The sequence below is a fragment of the Oncorhynchus kisutch genome, unplaced genomic scaffold (assembly GCF_002021735.2).
Source record: "Oncorhynchus kisutch isolate 150728-3 unplaced genomic scaffold, Okis_V2 Okis05a-Okis16b_hom, whole genome shotgun sequence".
NCBI lineage: Eukaryota > Metazoa > Chordata > Actinopteri > Salmoniformes > Salmonidae > Oncorhynchus > Oncorhynchus kisutch.
Window position 1 is genome coordinate 4,757,165 of NW_022261982.1, and position 14,865 is coordinate 4,772,029.

Genomic DNA, 14,865 nt, shown 5'->3' on the forward strand with positions numbered 1-14,865 from the left:
AACTCTCTGCAAACTGGAAACGATTTATCCGGAGGCTGCATTCATTGTAGCTGGGGATTTTAACAAGGCTAATCTGAAAACAAGACTCCCTAAATTTTATCAGCATATCGATTGCGCAACCAGGGGTGGAAAGACCTTGGATCATTGTTACTCTAACTTCCGCGACGCATATAAGGCCCTGCCCCACCCCCCTTTCGGAAAAGCTGACCACGACTCCATTTTGTTGATCCCTGCCTACAGACAGAAACTAAAACAAGAGGCTCCCACGCTGAGGTCTGTCCAACGCTGGTCCGACCAAGCTGACTCCACACTCCAAGACTGCTTCCATCACGTGGACTGGGAGATGTTTCGTATTGCGTCAGATAACAACATTGACGAATACGCTGATTCGGTGTGCGAGTTCATTAGAACGTGCGTTGAAGATGTCGTTCCCATAGCAACGATTAAAACATTCCCTAACCAGAAACCGTGGATTGATGGCAGCATTCGTGTGAAACTGAAAGCGCGAACCACTGCTTTTAATCAGGGCAAGGTGTCTGGTAACATGACTGAATACAAACAGTGCAGCTATTCCCTCCGCAAGGCTATCAAACAAGCTAAGCGCCAGTACAGAGACAAAGTAGAATCTCAATTCAACGGCTCAGACACAAGAGGCATGTGGCAGGGTCTACAGTCAATCATGGACTACAGGAAGAAATCCAGCCCAGTCACGGACCAGGATGTCTTGCTCCCAGGCAGACTAAATAACTTTTTTGCCCGCTTTGAGGACAATACAGTGCCACTGACACGGCCTGCAACGAAAACATGCGGTCTCTCCTTCACTGCAGCCGAGGTGAGTAAGACATTTAAACGTGTTAACCCTCGCAAGGCTGCAGGCCCAGACGGCATCCCCAGCCGCGCCCTCAGAGCATGCGCAGACCAGCTGGCCGGTGTGTTTACGGACATATTCAATCAATCCCTATACCAGTCTGCTGTTCCCACATGCTTCAAGAGGGCCACCATTGTTCCTGTTCCCAAGAAAGCTAAGGTAACTGAGCTAAACGACTACCGCCCCGTAGCACTCACATCCGTCATCATGAAGTGCTTTGAGAGACTAGTCAAGGACCATATCACCTCCACCCTACCTGACACCCTAGACCCACTCCAATTTGCTTACCGCCCAAATAGGTCCACAGACGATGCAATCTCAACCACACTGAACATTGCCCTAACCCATCTGGACAAGAGGAATACCTATGTGAGAATGCTCTTCATCGACTACAGCTCGGCATTCAACACCATAGTACCCTCCAAGCTCGTCATCAAGCTCGAGACCCTGGGTCTCGACCCCGCCCTGTGCAACTGGGTACTGGACTTCCTGACGGGCCGCCCCCAGGTGGTGAGGGTAGGCAACAACATCTCCTCCCCGCTGATCCTCAACACTGGGGCCCCACAAGGGTGCGTTCTGAGCCCTCTCCTGTACTCCCTGTTCACCCACGACTGCGTGGCCACGCACGCCTCCAACTCAATCATCAAGTTTGCGGACGACACAACAGTGGTAGGCTTGATTACCAACAACGACGAGACGGCCTACAGGGAGGAGGTGAGGGCCCTCGGAGTGTGGTGTCAGGAAAATAACCTCACACTCAACGTCAACAAAACTAAGGAGATGATTGTGGACTTCAGGAAACAGCAGAGGGAACACCCCCCTATCCACATCGATGGAACAGTAGTGGAGAGGGTAGCAAGTTTTAAGTTCCTCGGCATACACATCACAGACAAACTGAATTGGTCCACTCACACAGACAGCATCGTGAAGAAGGCGCAGCAGCGCCTCTTCAACCTCAGGAGGCTGAAGAAATTTGGCTTGTCACCAAAAGCACTCACAAACTTCTACAGATGCACAATCGAGAGCATCCTGGCGGGCTGTATCACCGCCTGGTATGGCAACTGCACCGCCCTCAACCGTAAGGCTCTCCAGAGGGTAGTGAGGTCTGCACAACGCATCACCGGGGGCAAACTACCTGCCCTCCAGGACACCTACACCACCCGATGCTACAGGAAGGCCATAAAGATCATCAAGGACATCAACCACCCGAGCCACTGCCTGTTCACCCCGCTGTCATCCAGAAGGCGAGCTCAGTACAGGTGCATCAAAGCTGGGACCGAGAGACTGAAAAACAGCTTCTATCTCAAGGCCATCAGACTGTTAAACAGCCACCACTAACATTGAGTGGCTGCTGCCAACACACTGTCAATGACACTGACTCAACTCCAGCCACTTTAATAATGGGAATTGATGGGAAATGATGTAAATATATCACTAGCCACTTTAAACAATGCTACCTTATATAATGTTACTTACCCTACATTATTCATCTCATATGCATACGTATATACTGTACTCTATATCATCGACTGCATCCTTATGTAATACACGTATCACTAGCCACTTTAACTATGCCACTTTGTTTACATACTCATCTCATATGTTATACTGTACTCGATATCATCTACTGTATCTTGCCTATGCTGCTCTGTACCATCACTCATTCATATATCCTTATGTACATATTCTTTATCCCCTTACACTGTGTATAAGACAGTAGTTTTTTGGAATTGTTAGTTAGATTACTTGTTCGTTATTACGGCATTGTCGGAACTAGAAGCACAAGCATTTCGCTACACTCGCATTAACATCTGCTAACCATGTGTATGTGACAAATAAAATTTGATTTGATTTGATTTGATTTAGTATGAAACCACTGGATGTTCCCAGTAGCCTAGACCCTATAGCCTCCAACTGTAGCCTCCAGGGGACAGGAGGTCTAGTATGAAACCACTGGATGTTCCCAGTAGCCTAGACCCTATAGCCTACAACGGGTGAAGTGATCCAGGGGACAGGAGGCCTAGTTTGAAACCACTGGATGTTACAGGGGACTGGAGGCCTAGTATGAAACCACTGGATGTTCCCAGTAGCCTAGACCCTATAGCCTCCAGGGGACTGGAGGTCTAGTATGAAACCACTGGATGTTCCCAGTAGCCTAGACCCTGTAGCCTCCAACTGTAGCCTCCAGGGGACTGGAGGTCTAGTATGAAACCACTGGATGTTCCCAGTAGCCTAGACCCTGTAGCCTCCAACTGTAGCCTCCAGGGGACAGGAGGTCTAGTATGAAACCACTGGATGTTCCCAGTAGCCTAGACCCTGTAGCCTCCAACTGTAGCCTCCAGGGGACAGGAGGTCTAGTATGAAACCACTGGATGTTCCCAGTAGCCTAGACCCTGTAGCCTCCAGGGGACAGGAGGTCTAGTATGAAACCACTGGATGTTCCCAGTAGCCTAGACCCTATAGCCTACAACGGGTGAAGTGATCCAGGGGACAGGAGGCCTAGTTTGAAACCACTGGATGTTACAGGGGACTGGAGGCCTAGTATGAAACCACTGGATGTGACCAGTAGCCGAGACCCTGTGCTGACGTAAACGTTGCTGACTTTGTGACGGTTTTAGATGAGGGTGGGAATCCATTCAGTCCACATCATAATACTTGTTAATTCATTTTATGGAAATAATCCCATTCTAGCTGTTTGATGGCAACCAGTGTAGCAGCCAAACACCTGTAACTAAGCAACCAGTGTAGCAGCCAAACACCTGTAACTAAGCAACCAGTGTAGCAGCCTAACACCTGTAAACTAAGCAACCAGTGTAGCAGCCTAACACCTGTAAACTAAGCAACCAGTGTAGCAGCCAAACACCTGTAACTAAGCAACCTGTGTAGCAGCCAAACACCTGTAAACTAAGCAACCAGTGTAGCAGCCTAACACCTGTAAACTAAGCAAACAGTGTAGCAGCCTAACACCTGTAAACTAAGCAACCAGTGTAGCAGCCTAACACCTGTAAACTAAGCAAACAGTGTAGCAGCCTAACACCTGTAAACTAAGCAACCAGTGTAGCAGCCTAACACCTGTAAACTAAGCAACCAGTGTAGCAGCCTAACACCTGTAAACTAAGCAACCAGTGTAGCAGTCTAACACCTGGAAACTAAGCAACCAGTGTAGCAGCCTAACACCTGTAAACTAAGCAAACAGTGTAGCAGCCTAACACCTGTAACTAAGCAACCAGTGTAGCAGCCTAACACCTGTAACTAAGCAACCAGTGTAGCAGCCTAACACCTGTAAACTAAGCAAACATTGGCTTAGCATCTCTTTCCCTCCCCTTCTATCTCTCTCTCTCCCTCCCTCCCCTTCTCTCTCTCTCCCTCCCTCCCCTTCTTTCTTTCTCTCTCCCTCCCCTTCTTTCTCTCTCCCTCCCCTTCTCTCTCCCTCTCTCCCTCCCCTTCTTTCTCTCTCCCTCCCTCCCCTTCTTTCTCTCTCCCTCCCTCCCCTTCTTTCTCTCTCCTTCCCCTTCTTTCTCTCTCCCTCCCTCCCCTTTCTCTCTCCCTCCCTCCCCTTCTCTCTCTCTCCCTCCCTCCCCTTCTTTCTCTCTCTCTCCCTCCCTCCCCTTCTTTCTCTCTCTCTCCCTCCCCCCCTTCTTTCTCTCTCCCTCCCTCCCCTTCTTTCTCTCTCTCTCCCTCCCTCCCCTTCTTTCTCTCTCTCTCCCCCCCTCCCCTTCTTTCTCTCTCCCTCCCCTTCTTTCTCTCTCCCTCCCTCCCCCTTCTCTCTCCCTCCCTCCCCCTTCTCTCTCCCTCCCTCCCTCCCCTTCTTCTCTCTCTCCCTCCCTCCCCTTCTCTCTCCCTCCCTCCCTCCCCTTCTTTCTCTCTCTCCCTCCCTCCCCCTTCTCTCTCCCTCCCTCCCCTTCTCTCTCTCTCCCTCCCTCCCCTTCTTTCTCTCTCCCTCCCTCCCCTTCTTTCTCTCTCCCTCCCTCCCCTTCTTTCTCTCTCTCTCCCTCCCCCCCTTCTTTCTCTCTCTCTCCCTCCCCCCCTTCTTTCTCTCTCTCTCCCTCCCTCCCCTTCATTCTCTCTCTCTCCCTCCCCCCCTTCTTTCTCTCTCCTTCCCTCCCCTTCTTTCTCTCTCCCTCCCTCCCCTTCTTTCTCTCCCCCCCTGTTTTGTGTGTTATCTGGCACTGTCTTGTGTAAACCTCTTAGCAATGTTTTAGTGCCCTGTGAACATAGTTTCCCAATGGACAAAGCATGCGACCCCAGGACATTACCATGTGAATGTAAAGCCTATAAAGCCCCACAGGCCTGGGGCCAACAGGTCTCAGAGCAGAGCCAGCGGCCCCCTGGTTCCCCCCAGCCGGCGACCGACAGGCTGCTTGTTCAACTCCGAGGAGACAACAGGTCTCAGAGCAGAGCCAGCGGCCCCCTGGTTCCCCCCAGCCGGGGACCGACATGCTGCTTGTTCAACTCTGAGGAGACAACAGGACTTAGGGCAGAGCCAGGTTGCCCCAAAATGGCATCCTATATTCCCTATGTAGTGCACTACTTTTTGGGCTCTGGTCAAAAATAATTTACTATGTAGGGAATAGGGTGCTATTTGCCCCAGTAAAAAGTAGTGCACTATATATGAAATAGAGTGCAATTTTCCCCAGTAAAAAGTAGTGCACTATACAGGGAATAAATAGGTTGCCATTTGCCCCTGTCAAAAGTAGTGCACTATATAGGAAGTAGGGTGCCATTTGAGACGCACTCCCTGTCTCTCACCCAGGCCAACCAACCACTCTCACTACACCACTTGGTAGTACTCATAGACAATGTCCACAAATGGAAGTGTGTGTGTGTGTGTGTGTGTTTTTGTGCGTGCATGCTTGCAAACGTCTGTGTCTCTGTCTGTGTAGGTAAGGTATGTGGATCTAGGAATTCCTTAACAGATTGTTTCTCTCCCATGAGCACACCCACTCTACTCTGCACCTGCCCAGCTTTACCACTGGTGGTTTCCTGCTATTGTATTCTCATCCACAGAGGATGACAGCAGCTACTCTATATTTCCTACTCAGTACTCAGTTGTATCCTGTCCCTGGGTTTCCAATGGACCAGATGTTATTATTTGTAATGGAAATAAAACCTCCGAAGCGGTTTGACTTCTTGGACCAGTTTCCCGGAACCAGTTTGGGCTTAGTCCTAGACTAAAAGCATGCTGCTTCTGTGTCCAGGAACCAGACCCCTTGTGTGCTACGGGTGTAACTGACAGAGTTGTTATGATCAATCTGACATAGTTGTTGTTATCTATCTGACAGAGTTGTTGTTATCTATCTGACATAGTTGTTATCTATCTGATATAGTTGTTGTTATCTAGCTGACATAGCAACAACTATCTATCTGACATAATTTTTATGATCTATCTGACAGAGTTGTTGTTATCTATCTGACATAGTTGTTGTTATCTATCTGATGACAGAGTTGTTGTTATCTGACAGAGTTGTTGTTATCTATCTGACAGGGTTGTTGTTATCTAGCTGACAGAGTTGTTATCTGGCTGACAGAGTTGTTGTTATCTATCTGATGACAGAGTTGTTGTTATCTATCTGTTGTTATCTGACAGAGTTGTTGTTATCTGACAGAGTTGTTGTAATCTAGCTGACAGAGTTGTTGTTATCTGACAGAGTTGTTGTTATCTGACAGAGTTGTTGTTATCTGACAGTTGTTGTTATCTATCTGACATAGTTGTTGTTATCTATCTGACAGAGTTGTTGTTATCTATCTGATGACAGAGTTGTTGTTATCTATCTGATGACAGAGTTGTTGTTATCTATCTGATGACATAGTTGTTGTTATCTGACAGAGTTGTTATCTAGCTGACAGAGTTGTTGTTATCTAGCTGACAGAGTTGTTGTTATCTATCTGATGACATAGTTGTTGTTATCTGACAGAGTTGTTATCTAGCTGACAGAGTTGTTGTTATCTAGCTGACAGAGTTGTTGTTATCTGACAGAGTTGTTGTTATCTATCTGACGACAGAGTTGTTGTTATCTGACAGAGTTGTTATCTAGCTGACAGAGTTGTTGTTATCTAGCTGACAGAGTTGTTGTTATCTAGCTGACAGAGTTGTTGTTATCTAGCTGACATAGTTGTCGTTATCTAGCTGACATAGTTGTTGTTATCTAGCTGACATAGTTGTTGTTATCTAGCTGACATAGTTGTTATCTAGCTGACATAGTTGTTGTTATCTAGCTGACATAGTTGTTGTTATCTGGCTGACAGAGTTGTTATCTGACAGAGTTGTTATCTATCTGACAGAGTTGTTATCTATCTGACAGAGTTGTTGTTATCTGACAGAGTTGTTGTTATCTAGCTGATATAGTTGTTATCTAGCTGACATAGTTGTTATCTAGCTGACATAGTTGTTATTATCTATCTGACAGAGTTGTTGTTATCCTCTCATAGAAGTGATGTCATCACTCCCCCCAGGCTAGCTTGTGTGTAAGCTCTGAGACTCTCAGGCCTAGGAAGGACTTGCTCAACCACATTCCTCACATACAACCCTGAGCTGAGTGGTCAGCCCCTCCCCAACCTCCCAAGCCACATCATGAGTCGCCGGGCGGAAAACAGCCAGCGCCTCAGACACAACAGAGGACATGTGTATCAGAAAACAGAACAATTAACTGACCCACTTATATCAAGACTTTATAGAGCATTCATATAGTCTTCATAAGCACTACATTGTTGATTCACAAATAGTTTATAAGACATACCACAGTTTACAAGACATACTTTACTACAGTGATTTATAAGACATACTTTACTACCATAAAAACACAACACAGTGGAGAAGATGTGTAGATTAAGTAGACTTTATTGAATGAGAGATTGAAGCTGCCTGGTCAACAGTATTTGAGGTAAAGGCTGTGGTTAAACTGCGTCTCTGTAGTTAAATAATAAATAGTTGATTAGGCATTAGTTTGTAACGGACGGTAAGTGTTATTGCAAAAAGCCCCAGTTATGGTATAAGTTATTATAACAAGGTAGCCTAAAGGAGAAATACAACTTAAGTGTTTGTGTGTTTATTTATTTTACCTTTATTTAACTAGGCAAGTCAGTTAAGAACAAATTCTTATTTTCAATGACGGCCTAGGAACAGTGGGTTAACTGCCTGTTCAGGGGCAGAAGGACAGATTTGTACCTTGTCAGCTCGGGGATTTGAACTTGCAACCTTTCGGTTACTAGTCCAACACTCTAACCACTAGGCTACCCTGCCGCCTCTATGCTCTAACCACTAGGCTACCCTGCCGCCTCTACGCTCTAACCACTAGGCTACCCTGCCCCCGTTTAGTGTTCACCAACATGGACTTTCCAAGATACTGTGTGTGTGTGTGTGTGTGTGTGTATACTGTATGTGTGTGTGTGTGTGTGTGTGTGTGTGTGTGTGTGTGTGTGTGTGTGTGTGTGTGTGTGTGTGTGTGTGTGTGTGTGTGTGTGTGTGTGTGTGTGTGTGTGTGTGATTACCAGATCTCTTAGAGTAACAGTCAGTTGGTGATGATCATAAATAGACAAAGCCATTGTTGCCTGTCGCCTATGACTTCAACTCAGTGAAACAACGTCTCATTGACAGACAGGGAGCTGTGCTGTGAAACAACGTCTCATTGACACACAGGAACACGATGACGTAGAACAAGCATAGAAAGAAAATAACATAGAAAAGCACAGAAGCTATGAACAATAACTACACTGAAAGAAGTGGGGAAAAAACAACACTAAACATGAACAATTGTAACGAATCCTTCTACAAGTTTTGCAGGCGTAAGAAAGAGCTGTGGTAAGTTGACAGCCAGTATGTTTGCATGAAGGTCAGTAAATGTGTGTGTCTGTGTGTGTGTGTGTGTGTGTGTGTGTGTGTGTGTGAGTGCTAATGAGTGGAGATAAAGTTGTGTGTTTAGTGGTTTACACAACAATGATAAGAAAACTAAACACACCTTGGTTATCTTATCTTAAACACACACAGACAGACCCACAAGTGTTTTCAGTTACACTTGCATAATCATTTACTGCATTGTAATCACAACATGATTTAACACAGAGACAGGGAGAGTTGATAAACTATGTATAAAACTATTATAAACCAAATACAGTCTTCGAAGGATAGATGGCACATAATCACAACCCAGTCCATTTACGTCATTTAGCAGACGCTCTTATCCAGAGCGACTTACAGGAGCGATTAGGGTTAAGTGCCTTGCTCAAGGGCACATCAACAGATCTCTTTTCACCTAGTAGGCTCGAGGATTTGAACCACCGACCTCTTGCTCTTAACCGCTAGGCTACCTGCCGTCCCTAAAGTTCCAGTTTCTCTCCCTGGCTCTGTTAGTAGTACCCTCTAGTCCAAACTTACTGGGTATAACCCACATTGTATCATCGCATTAAACACAATGATTAAGAAACACTGTGTCCTCTATCCACAAAGTCAAGGCCAATAGGTGCTTTACAATGGCTCTGGAAAACACAATGGTACGGGGGATCCACACCATTCACACAACAGAATCCAAACGTTGTCTCAACGGCGGCCTTCGACCGTGACTGGGCAGTGGTGGTGGTGCAGGCAGTGGCAGAAACTCCAGAGTGACATCATCATTCAGCGACTTCACAGAGAGAGCGTTGCACTGTGTAGAGGTGGCAGTGACAGAAACTCCGGAATGACATCGTCATGCAGTGTGTGTTGTTAGTGAGAGAGGAGAATAGAATGGAGAAGACAGGGAGATGGAGAAACTATTCACTCTGACACACAAAAGAGCAGACAGGAATAAGCACCATACTTCGTCTCACACACACACCATTACACACATCCACCAATACACACACACACAGTGCTATTTGTCCTGTGCATCCAGAGGTCTTTGTCACAGCTCTGAACATTACTCTTTTTCTTAGGTCATGGTGATTGATGTGTATCTGAAGCCTGATCAGACCGTCCCACGTCCTGTGCCATGGTCAGTCCAGTGGTTGTACTGCCTGTCACTCAGAGGTAGCCATTCCCTCTGCTGGTCACTGACCTCTCCATGGGGTTCTCTGCTTGCCCATTGTGCTCTGAGAACCTCTCTCCTCCCCAGTGTGGGGTGATGGGGGGGTAGAGGATGATCCCCAGTGTGGGGTGATGGGGGGGTAGAGGATGATTCCCAGTGTCTTTCCCAGTGTCTGTATGTGTCCTCTCCAGGCATCAAACTATGAGAGAGTCTCTGCTAAGAAGAGTGCTCTGTTAAAAGAAAACAGCAAGAGAGCTTCACGTTAGTCACGTGTGTGCAGAGTGATGGAAGCTGTGCTTTGTGCTCATTTGGCCCAGAGGAGCAGCAAGCCCAGCTCTGTCAGTTAGTTGGGAGAGGAAGCAGCAAGCCCAGCTCTGTCAGTTAGTTGGGAGAGGAAGCAGCAAGCCCAGCTCTGTCAGTTAGTTGGGAGAGGGGCAGCAAGCCCAGCTCTGTCAGTTAGTTGGGAGAGGGGCAGCAAGCCCAGCTCTGTCAGTTAGTTGGGAGAGGAAGCAGCAAGCCCAGCTCTGTCAGTTAGTTGGGAGAGGAAGCAGCAAGCCCAGCTCTGTCAGTTAGTTGGGAGAGGAAGCAGCAAGCCCAGCTCTGTCAGTTAGTTGGGAGAGGAAGCAGCAAGCCCAGCTCTGTCAGTTAGTTGGGAGAGGAAGCAGCAAGCCCAGCTCTGTCAGTTAGTTGGGAGAGGAAGCAGCAAGCCCAGCTCTGTCAGTTAGTTGGGAGAGGGGCAGCAAGCCCAGCTCTGTCAGTTAGTTGGGAGAGGAAGCAGCAAGCCCAGCTCTGTCAGTTAGTTGGGAGAGGAAGCAGCAAGCCCAGCTCTGTCAGTTAGTTGGGAGAGGAAGCAGCAAGCCCAGCTCTGTCAGTTAGTTGGGAGAGGAAGCAGCAAGCCCAGCTCTGTCAGTTAGTTGGGAGAGGAAGCAGCAAGCCCAGCTCTGTCAGTTAGTTGGGAGAGGAAGCAGCAAGCCCAGCTCTGTCAGTTAGTTGGGAGAGGAAGCAGCAAGCCCAGCTCTGTCAGTTAGTTGGGAGAGGAAGCAGCAAGCCCAGCTCTGTCAGTTAGTTGGGAGAGGAAGCAGCAAGCCCAGCTCTGTCAGTTAGTTGGGAGAGGAAGCAGCAAGCCCAGCTCTGTCAGTTAGTTGGGAGAGGAAGCAGCAAGCCCAGCTCTGTCAGTTAGTTGGGAGAGGAAGCAGCAAGCCCAGCTCTGTCAGTTAGTTGGGAGAGGAAGCAGCAAGCAGGCAGAATAAGAAGGATAAGTGGGGTCAGGTTCTGGGGTCACATTGGGGGCACAAAGGTTACAAAGAGATTTCCTGGCTCTGCCATTTCAACTGAGGTAAAAAAAAACTGTTAGAAAGCTGAACTCAACGCTGGCATTAGCCAAGTAGTAGTAGTAGTAGTAGTAGTAGTAGTAGTAGTAGTGGTAGTAGTAGTAGTAGTAGTAGTAGTAGTGGTAGTAGTAGTAGTAGTTGTAGTAGTAGTAGTTGTAGTAGTAGTAGTGGTAGTCAATATGTTAAGTTGAACAAATGTGATATCTAATCACCTGTGCCTTTTAATTGTAACTGATTACAGACAAATGGAGTTAGATCCATAAAAGTCCATATAAACACAGTTGTAAACCATTAGATTAGAAAAACAAACCCAGGGAATAAGAACCCCCCCCCCCCAAAAAAAAATAGCAGAATGGAACGATATAAAAGGTAAGCAAAGAGGTTCAGGTTCAGATCTTGACAATAGTTTTCCAGCTTTTCTTATTATGGTCTGATTCTGCTTATCTCTCTGGCTAAGAGGCACAGGTGCAATGACTTCTAAAACAGATTCCTTTCTCACCTGAGTCACAGTATATCTGTTAAGGTGAGCCTCCATACCTGAGAAAGATGGGCATAAGCTTATCTCTTGTCTTACCTTAAAGGGATACTTGGGGATTTTGGCAACAAAGCCCTTTATCTACTTCCCCAGTCAGATTAACTCATGGATACCAATTTTATGTCTCTGCATTCAGTAGTTTTGCAAACCAATGCTAACTAGCGTTGCTAGCAGTTACCATAGACGTCCAGTCATTGTGCTAACGCTAGTTAGCATCTTCCTTCAAACTGCACGCAGAGACATAAAAACGGTATCCACAGGTTAATCTTACTCTGGGGAAGTAGATAAAGGGATTAATTGACAAAATCCTGAAGTATCCCTTTAAGCAGTCTTAGCTACAGTACTGTATGAGCATAGGGATATCTTTGCCCTAAATCAGTAGTCTCAACTATAGTACAGTATCTCTTCAGTGTATTTCTACTGTGGATGAAGTGAACCCATACTGGGTGTACCCTAAATGTAGCTCACCACTTTCCGGGGCTTATCCCGCTCCTCTCCGCTCTCCTGCTGTAGGGTATCGGCGTGGCTATGGGTGGAGCCTCCGTTGGAGGGGCGGGAAGAATGGGTGGAGGGGCGAGGGGAGGGGGAGGGGCGCTCAGCGGCTCTGAACCGCTCTAACGCAGTCTGGCAGTACGGGGGTAGAGAGTCTTCTCCCCGTGAGTCTAATACCAACTCCACCTCCCTGTTGCTAGGACAACGGCTATGGTGACGCTCGCCGCCACTGCCGCTGCTCTTCTTAGAACCCTTAGAACCCTTAGAGGGTGTGTCTGAGGGCGTGTCCTCTTCGCCACGCCCCCCTCCCCTGCCCCTATCACCTCCACTGTCACTGGCCCCACCCCGTCTGGTCTTGCGCTCCAAAAGAGTGCTCAGGAGTTCGTCATCGTAGTCCCGCCCCCGGGGGCTCTGGCGAGGAGGGGGAGGAGGGGCGGGGGGTTTAGGGGGGCGCTGCTCCAGCTCGTTGTCCCACGTGCCCCGTCTCTTCTTGGGCGAGGGTGGCGGACTGCGTTGTCGGTTTCCCTGACGATCTCCATGGCAATCCTCTTGGCGATCTCGTTCTCGCCAAGTCTCTACGCGGTCATCGCGATCTCTGTTGTCACGGTAACCACGTTTCGTCGTCTTGTCCCGGTAAGAAGGCGGACAGTATTCCCGATCTCGATCCCTATCCCGGTCACCTTCTCGTTCCCGCAGCTCCAGTCTCTCGTACTCCTGGTCGTTGTCTCTGATGTCCCTGACAGTGAGCTCCTCCCTGGGTCCTCTCTGTCTGTAGCACTGGGAAAACTCCTCCAGCTCATCCAGAGAGCCTGACTTCCCACCCAGGAGGAAGGCCTTACGCTGCAGGTGCTCCGAACGAGGGTTCCACCTGGACATAACATCTCATTAGGAACTTAGAACATGCAGAACACACACACATACACACACACAACCCCTATGAAGACACACACACACAACCCCCACTCCCCTCCACACACAGTCAGTCTAAAGGTGTTTCTGGCGACCTGCTGTTATTATCATGATGATGGTCCTCCTCAATGCTGCGGTTGCGGCGGTGCTGGTAGCGTGTGGAGCGACGGGGCTGAGAGGAGGACGAGGGATGATGGAGGTCAGGGATGTCTTCAAGGTCACGGTCGTGGTCAGGGATGGCTGGCAGGGCCTTCTTCTGTATCTGGCGGTAAGACTGACGGAAACCCCCTGCATCCACCTCATGGAGAGAACTGAGCTCTGAGATACTGCAAGCTGAGGAAGAGGAGAGGGAAGGGGGAGGAGGAGGAGGAGGAGGAGGAGGAGGAGGAGGGAGGAGGAGGGAGGAGGAGGAGGAGGAGAGAGGAGGAGGAGGAGGGAGGAGGGAGGAGGAGGAGGAGGAGAGAGGAGGAGGAGGAGGAGGAGGAGAGAGGAGGAGGAGGGAGGAGGAGGAGGAGGAGGAGGAGAGAGGAGGAGGAGGAGGAGGAGGAGGAGGAGGAGGAGGAGGGAGGAGGAGGAGGAGGAGAGAGGAGGAGGAGAGAGGAGGAGGAGGAGGAGAGAGGAGGAGGAGGAGGAGGGAGGAGGAGGAGGAGGAGAGAGGAGGGGTGGAGACATGAGTACGTTTCTATATTTATGATACTATGAATCACAGTGTTAGTATCACAGTGACTAGGCCTAAGATAAGATGCCAGGTGAATGAAGAATCCAGGGGACATGCACAGAACATAGAGAGAGAGGAAGTCCTAGATGAAAAACCTCTGAAACAAACAGACACATTACAATAGGTCTTCTTTTACAGACTGTCTTTGACACACAAGGCCAACACATCCAATCGGAGAAAGAAAACAATCTACCAGCAGTTGATGAGGATTGGAGGAATTCGAGGAATGAATCATTAGATGAGGATCAACAAGGTGGTGATGTACAGATAGTGTGAGACTGGCTCACAAAACGAGGAAGAATCAAGTGTGTTGTCTTTATGAAGTAGGAATAATCAGGTGTGTTGTTTTTATGAAGTAGGAATAATCAGGTGTGTTGTTTTTATGAAGTAGGAATAATCAGGTGTGTTGTCTTTATGAAGTAGGAAGAATCAGGTGTGTTGTCTTTATGAAGTAGGAAGAATCAGGTGTGTTGTCTTTATGAAGTAGGAAGAATCAGGTGTGTTGTCTTTATGAAGTAGGAAGAATCAGGTGTGTTGTCTTTATGAAGTAGGAAGAATCAGGTGTGTTGTCTTTATGAAGTAGGAAGAATCAGGTGTGTTGTCTTTATGATTTCAAATCAAACACATTTTTATTGGTCACATATTTAGCAGATGTTATTGCAGGTGTATCGAAATGCTTGTGCAGTTGCAGGAGAAAAGAGAAGAGGAGCACTGTTGAAGCTAGGATTTCAGAGAGTAGTGTCTAGGCAGAGGTTATTTCAGAATGGATTTCAGAGAGTAGTGTGTAGGCAGAGGTTATTTCAGAATGGATTTCAGAGAGTAGTGTCTAGGCAGAGGTTATTTCAGAATGGATTTCAGAGAGTAGTGTCTAGGCAGAGGTTATTTCAGAATGGATTTCAGAGAGTAGTGTCTAGGCAGAGGTTATTTCAGAATGGATTTCAGAGAGTAGTGTCTAGGCAGAGGTTATTTCAGAATGGATTTCAGAGAGTAGTGTCTAGGCAGAGGTTATTTCA

The 14,865-nt window shown here is 47.8% G+C and overlaps 1 protein-coding gene across 4 annotated transcripts in view; it reads right to left on the minus strand.

The window, feature by feature from the left end:
- Positions 1-7,688: 7,688 nt before the first annotated feature.
- LOC109878061 (immunoglobulin-like domain-containing receptor 2) overlaps positions 7,689-14,865 on the minus strand; it is a 40,431-nt gene continuing 33,254 nt past the window's right edge. For 3 of the 4 annotated variants that reach the window (XM_031813435.1, XM_031813437.1, XM_031813433.1), the window contains 3 exons: positions 13,230-13,467; positions 12,202-13,093; positions 7,689-10,097 (listed from right to left, as the gene is read on the minus strand). In XM_031813435.1, coding sequence (XP_031669295.1) covers positions 10,062-10,097; positions 12,202-13,093; positions 13,230-13,467 — 1,166 coding nt within the window. In that variant the 3' untranslated portion in view covers positions 7,689-10,061. Of the gene's footprint in view, positions 10,098-11,697; positions 11,736-12,201; positions 13,094-13,229; positions 13,468-14,865 lie in introns of all 4 variants that reach the window. The other variant, XM_031813434.1, reaches the window with a different exon arrangement.